This window comes from Trichoplax adhaerens, genomic scaffold, assembly GCF_000150275.1.
Source record: "Trichoplax adhaerens TRIADscaffold_2 genomic scaffold, whole genome shotgun sequence".
Taxonomy (NCBI): Eukaryota; Metazoa; Placozoa; class Uniplacotomia; order Trichoplacea; family Trichoplacidae; genus Trichoplax; species Trichoplax adhaerens.
In genome coordinates, this window is record NW_002060944.1 from 8315423 (window position 1) to 8323038 (window position 7616).

At 30.1% G+C, this 7616-nt stretch overlaps 1 protein-coding gene across 1 annotated transcript; it reads left to right on the forward strand.

The window, feature by feature from the left end:
• Positions 1-653: 653 nt before the first annotated feature.
• Positions 654-7257, forward strand: TRIADDRAFT_53843 (uncharacterized protein; the record flags this gene model as incomplete). The annotated part of the gene is made up of 20 exons (XM_002109594.1): positions 654-837; positions 1415-1447; positions 1797-1875; positions 2034-2137; positions 2639-2754; positions 2972-3059; positions 3259-3372; positions 3455-3543; positions 3623-3713; positions 3819-3938; positions 4316-4415; positions 4668-4806; positions 4914-5027; positions 5108-5203; positions 5277-5446; positions 5609-5731; positions 5916-5970; positions 6083-6175; positions 6925-6990; positions 7138-7257. The coding sequence occupies 20 exons, from the start codon at positions 654-656 to the stop codon at positions 7255-7257; spliced, it is 2094 nt and encodes a 697-aa protein (XP_002109630.1).
• Positions 7258-7616: the final 359 nt, after the last annotated feature.

A 7616-nucleotide genomic window follows, 5' to 3' on the forward strand; every position in this document is an offset into this window, starting at 1 on the left:
AAAAAGCAGGTATAATCCCCTACAATCATGTTTTCTTTCTTCCTTTTTATTTTTTTCTCCTTAATATCATTTTTATAACCCTTCAATGCATTTCTTAAATAGTATGAGATGTTATTTCCTTATTGCTATTGATTCAATCTTTCGTCATATGAGTGTCTTCGCTATTAATTTATATTATTTTTATTACATTTGCTACTGATTGCCATTCTCTTCAGTTTTCTTCTACGTATAATTATTGTATCTGTAAGTTAACAGTAATCCCTGTAAAAGTCTTGATACTAAATCGTAGCGTAAGATTTATGTAAAACATTGTCAAGAAGTTCATCTACTGTTTAGATGCATATTTACTCATTTGCTTAATGTATAGATTAGATATTAGAAGCTGCAGAAGAAAAGCGATCACTGCACCATTACGAAAGTTAACCAATATTTGGGGGCATTATTCTTAAGCTGTCACTATTGGTATTGCAGTACAAAGAATATTCATATTTAAGTATCAGGTAGGCCTAAAATCTTGTTTGCCACTTCGTCTTAGCTATCGAAATTTATACCGATCAACTATTGAACGAATTTTTAAAATTTCGCAAAATTTTAAATGAACTATCGTTTCTTTGACCGAAAACCCCAGGCCATAAGTCAAGTAAGTGATGAGGATGGCTGTTGTGATCAAAAATGGCGATAATCATGGAAATAATGATAGAAACGAAAGAAAACTACAACGACGCCATACTTGGTCTTGTAAAAAGGCATGGCTAGGGTTGAATAACGCTTTAGGTAGCCGGCGTTTATCAGGCGCTAAAAAACGACCAAATCGGGCAGGACCTGATACTTGGGATGGTAAGTAACTATTCGTAGTTATAAATAGCTGCACTAGTATCGTTGATTGTCTCCACAGTGACGTATAGTTAGAAATGAGAAAGCGTTTTCTTGCATCTCTATGTATGCTCTATAATAAGTCTGTAGACAAAAGTAAATCTTCCAAATTTTTTATTTATACTTTATATAGTTTTAAAATCTGAAATATTTTCCTAAAATTATAAAAGCATCTTTGTATAATTTAAACATTAATTTTAACCGCTTAATTCCCCAGAAAGATTATTTCATTGTTATAGTTATAGCTCAATAAATCTTTATCTTTACCCATAACTGTTTTATAGCAAAGTAATTTTATAATATGAATGACATCCATTCGTATTATTTTATGGATGTAACAGATACAGTAGTTATTAGTACCAGTAAATGTGTAAGTAACACAAGTCATCCTTCTTTACGTGATTTATTTATTTAATATTACCCAACAAAGCGATGGTCGTTTATGGTCAAATTTATCTTATTCCTTATATGAATAAGTTATTTTTATTGGGTCTCATAAGTGCTCATTTTCTACATCATTTTTAATTCTTGCACTATGTAGAAGAAGATGAGGAACAGATGCATACTATTCAAGGTAAAATATGGCTATACTGCCATTTATTTCATCTAGATTGACTTTATTGTAAAGAATGTTTATACACCTAGATTCTTGTTGACTACCTAAGCAATATTTTATCTAAATTTCCTTTCTCGCTTTAAACCATGCTTATAAAGTTTTTTGCTTTTGGAATTTATTACCCTGAGATTTTTACTAGTAATTTCATAAAATATCTAGTCATCTTAAACATCACAACATTCGTTTTGTTCAATATAGAAAACTGTACTAGCCTAAACTGCGTGTAAATCAAAGCTAGTACGTAAACAAGCTGTATTTTTCCTTTATGGATTTCTCTCAAATATTACGTTGTTTTCTCGTTGATTAGATTTAGTTAAATGCATCTGTGATAATAACGAGGCTGAACTTAGAGAAATACTGAAAGCAGATGACGTTGATATCAACCAGTAAGCCTTCTGTTATAGATTATAAATGTACTTTGTTCCTGTCTATATGATTTCACGGAATTTGTACTTTCATTTTCAATTTGCTGTTGATAATGTTAATTTAATTCAATGAAAAGTTGCTGTATTTAACGATATTTCGTAATTCTGTCATCTTTCAGACAATATTTCGGTCAGTTAACTCCTCTTGATATTGCTATCATGTTAAATAATCAGACAATGATACAATTATTGGTATTGAATGCTGCAGAAGAGAACAAAGCTCGTAAGTAGAAAGCATAATAAATGCTCTATCCAGCATTTATCTTGCAACCTATTATTCGATCTTATATATTAAGTAAAGGCATCAATATTTCCTCATAACTGTTATTGCCATCATATAATCATAGTCATAACTACCACATAATTCTAAATAGCGACAATAATATTACTTGCTATCGAATTTTGAAAATAGACTTTTAACCAAGTATTGCGCATAAGAATTCTAATGTAAATATGTCATATAGTTTAGTCGTCAAATAAGAGAATAAACATACCTAGTCACATAATTTTCTGTAGTAAATAATTTAACACATGGAATACATATAACGATAATTTTCGCTGGTAGTTCTAAAAGAAATAAAGTTAGCTAGTCCTAGTCTATCATAACGTAACAGTATTCTATGTACTAGCCATCATTATTCTTACCTATCAAAATGTGGCCATCATCTTTTATAAAATGTAATAAAAGGACTGAAAGTTTCTTATCCTATTAAAATTGAAACAGTTGTGAAAGATCCCTATGCAAGATTAAAACAGCTGAAACAATTGGATGGTGAAATTAGCAGCAAATTAAAGGAAATATCTGCCCATAATGTCGAAGGTGCTGAAAATTTAACCAAGGTTCGAAATTGATTGCGCGCCATAATGGATAAATTGATGATAAAACTATTTATCAAGTTACATGAATTTTGAAATATCTTTTGCTTGGTATTCGTGATCAAAACCATTATGTTATTTTATGCTTCTGCTCTACAGCATTTGTAGTGATGATTAGCAGTTTATTTAAAAATTAATGATATCACTTTCAACTACATTTCACTTTTTACACACGCTATAGGATGGTAACGATAAGCTTTTAGATGCTAAAGGGTGGAAACTAAAAAAAGAATTAGTTACTAAAATGATACAATCTATTGATTGTGCAAGTAAGTATAGAAAGCCCTATCATAAATTCTTATAAATTAACCAGCTTTTCTTCTCGTAACTTAATAGAATTATTGTTAATTGTTCGTTATACGGAAGTGTATTATGATAAAGGTTTAATTCTAACAATTTGAACAAGTTGTCAACATTCACAGAATATTTGTTGCTTTAATTAATGTAAAATATTGATCTCACTAATAGATCTTCCTGAGCCACCAATGGAGGTTTTGCTAAAAACTAGATCATCTACAACCATTATAATTAAATACGTCCCTTCATCAGTCGATAATGGTTCAATGATAACAAATTACAAAAGTAAATAAGAATTTTGCTACGGTTCAAAAATTCAATAATTATGCATTTCAATATTTATTTTAATTCTTTTCTTTTTAATCAGTTGAATGGAGTCGTAATTCCTCGTTTGTTCCAATTAGTGGTGAGAAAATAATTGCTTATAATGAGAAGCCAGAGCATCATTTAATGAATGTAGTACAGGCAAGTTAGGAGCTTGGATTATTTTATACCAGATACACAGTTATTTACCAAAAACTTTCTATTTATTCAGAAACATCCATGTTATGTACGGGTGTCTGCCTATAATATGAGCGGCTATGGACAACCTAAGTTATCTAATCCGGAGTTCATATCTTCCAAAAGTAAGTAACACCTTTGATTTTTTTTAATCATAACTACCATAACTCGGAATTTATAAAATTTTATTTTTAAATTTTATAATAGTTTACTTTTTACAATTATTACAGACTGGTACAATTACAGTGAAAGCTATCAGACTAGGAAATCTGCTTGCGTAAAATCCTTGCAAAATATTGTCGCCGAGGATATTTGTAGAATAGAAAGTGCTCTTAAAGATAACATTAGAGGTAATATCGTCTTGTTAATAAAATAAACTGATCGAATATGGATTTTTGTGTGGTATTAGCATGTATTCTTATTTGGAATACGTCAGCCTAAACATGAGAATAATGCAATCTTTATACCAAAAGTAATGCCTACTTATTTATCATATCAGCCTATCTACAAGTACTGTATTGATTTGTTTTCAAATTAGTCCAGTACTAAATGATTGAGTTATCATTTCTATGCCACCTCTTATATAAAGATTAACTGTGTATACAGTATGTAATATTGTAGTTCACTTACACTATACTCCACTCTTGAATCGCCTAAGAAAATAGTAAATGATTGCAACATATAATTTAATAAAAATTGACGTTTTGGTTTAATGTGAATTCAATAGCAAACGAAGTCAACGAGCCAGTACGATACGCGAGACGTCGATCAAGCACTTTACAGAAATTTTTTTTGCCATCTTTGAAACTTTCCAAGCACTTAAAACGGTACGAAAGTTTATATATTATTTCAAAATGAGAGATAATCATAAAATGCTATTACCGTGTCGCAAGTACGAAAGAAATTATGCTAGAAAATTCGAACAGTAGTTTTACAGTGGATTTTCAGGAGCTATATTGATTGCGTTCATTTAGTGGGTTTTTTATATTAATATTTTAATAAGCTACTAATTGAATTGGTTCAATACCTGCTATAGATGGTAATGTCTTTAAATCTATCCAATTTTCTTTTGTTATTAGAGCTATTTATTTGAGTGTTTTATTCTACACGCCAAATGGAAAAATCTTAGTTTCCGCGGATGACCTTATCATACCTGTTATTGAAATTGATGACAGCTGCTTTAATATTACTCAACAAGAAATGGCTTGGTTTAGCAAGGTATATTCTTAAATTACTGAATCATATATATGAATGCTTATCCAATTATTCAATTTTATTTTTTAATAAAGACGAACTAAAATTTATTATTACTATCCGATAATCAGTTGACATTTGCATGGGATAAAGCTCGAAAGATGCTAGAAAATATGGATTACTGTATGTCCACTACAAGTAATTTAATAAGGAAAAAAATTTTACAGTCCGTTACAGCTTATCAGGTAACTTCTATAAGGATAAATGATATAAAGGTAATACGGGATGACTAACTTTTGCACTATGATTGGTAATTGTTCATCAGCAAGCCTTCTGCATCAGTGATTTAGGAAAATTGTATCACGAGCCTATTCGTGGTGGGCAAAAATCCGTAATTTTCTGTTTGATTAATGAAATTGAGGTTAGATAATTTGTTTAAATATTGTTTATTGCCAGGTTATCATCATAATAATATTTATGTCCTTGCTTAATAGAGTCCCAATGCACTCCATACAGGAATGTCGTTTAAATGGATTTCTACTAATAAAATAGGACGTAGATTGACGAGTTCTTCATTAGATCAGACAAACGTTAGCGAAGTATTAATGACAAGAACAAATGAGTTGATAGAATATCACGCCAAATCTTGCGTTACTTTTTCGAGGTATCTTGAAATTTAATTGCCAAGCTGTAATAGTGTAACTGCAACTACGTTCAATGTATACTACATTTATCATACTAAAATTATTACTGGATCATTACTTAGTTACATAGTAATGTCTAAATTTTGATAGGCTTTTATCTTAATTTTTAAATACAAAATTAGGGGATTATACTTGGGTTATGTGAAGTTACGTTGCACAATAAATGATATTGCTGTCATGACGGATGCCAGTTCGCCAAATACTTTACCATTTGAAAAAATAAGAGACAATCCTATTATTGGAAGGTTGGCGAATTGATTAAATTTTTTATGAAATTTATAATAAATGGAATGCACAGTAGTATTCCTGTTAATACATTACAGTTCAAATTTTATAGTTAATATTTGCGTCGATAGTCTTTGAATCTGAATTGCGCCGACCTGAGCAAATATCTAATAATTTTAAATACAATGCATTATACATTTATAGACAAGAGATTGAATGGTTACAAAATGTAGATGGTAAAAAGGTGAAAGAAACAAAAGTAGGTATTTTTAACTTAAGATATGGTATAATAGTTTCCATAGTTTGATAATATTCAAAATCATATGAGATTTTGACGTGGGAATAACGTTTCTTAATCGTTTTATAATTAGGTTGCGGACTCTCGAAATGGTAGCTTGTTAAATTTTCAAAAAGCATTGCGTAGTGCCGCTAGAAAATTACTGTGGCGATTAGATCCTGAGGAGGTAAGCATTTACATAGACAATATCACACTTTATATATTTGATCAGGCAATAATAATTAATTTCTATTATTTATTGATATAGAAAAAATATGATCACTATCTCTTAATGAACTGTAAAGTTGTGGAATTAAATGAAAATGTCACTTTTATATTGATTCATCCATCCGCTGATTCTATCAACTGTATAAAAAATGATGCTAATTCTATAACGGCTAATGGGTATTACTTCCTTCCTATAACGCATTTTGAATTAGGCAAGTATAAATAGAGCATGAATATTGCTATCAGACTATCAATATTTTGTGATACTTTAGTAGTGCATTTAGCGATGATATTGCTGTCCGACTGCTGTTTATGTTATTGATGGAATGTATACTTACGACGGTTATTATACTTTAGCTTGTTTGTACATGTATGAACCGGAAATAGTCCAGTCATATTGTTGGCTTTCACTTATTCTAAATGTTCTAGAAAATATGGCAAAGAGGGCTGAGAGAGAGGTACTTATGTTAATAATGATGGGATATCCTTCAATTTGATGTTAATAAAGAATCTTATTTAGGATTATACTTTTCTTTTTTGTTATTATGCCATATTTACTATATTTCAAGTAATAGTAAAGTTTGGAGCTGCTTCTAAACGTAGCATCAAACTTTTATTCTTGATTACTTTAAAACGAATGTGATCTATCAATTATACTGATATTAAAGAATACTTAGAATTTCCTATCAAATCTTATTCACTTATTAGGCAATAACACAATCAGAAACTATGTTGGCTAAGAAACAATATCAGGAGATTGTCAACTTAACAGAGGTAATAGTTGATAAGATTGCAGTAGTTTAATGAAGCAAAAAGTATTTTTTACTCTATCAAATCTAACCATAAATTACCTTTTCGAATTTTTCTAATAAGATACTTGTCTTTTGATATTTTTAACTCGGTATCCGATGAAAATTGTAGTCTTTAGAAGCAAATTGGAAGGATATGCGATGGATTGGCGAAACCGCTTGCTATATAAGCGGACGGAATAAAGCTAAACTTTTGTACAGTGTTCCGTTGGCTCGTGTTTTGCAGCCATAGTCAATTATTGATGCAATACTAGTTCGAGATTACGCTGATTTAGCTAAATCATTTAGTAATACAAATCTCGAATTGCTATAGACGCTGAAACTACTTTAAACGCTAATTTGCTGCGAAATTATTTGTAACATTTGCATATACTGACGTACTTTATAGTTTATTTCTATATATGAATGTACAGCGTTTACATACGTGTTTTCAGAATAAAGTTTTATTTGTTTGAGAGCAGATTCGCTATTTCTCCGGCGTGCTATATGATTTGTCTTGTATAATTATTTGTCAGAAATACACTGTAATTGACAATTGCAAAGTTTTATCAAGACCTCAAGCAATAATTTTGCGTTATTATTATATTAAAC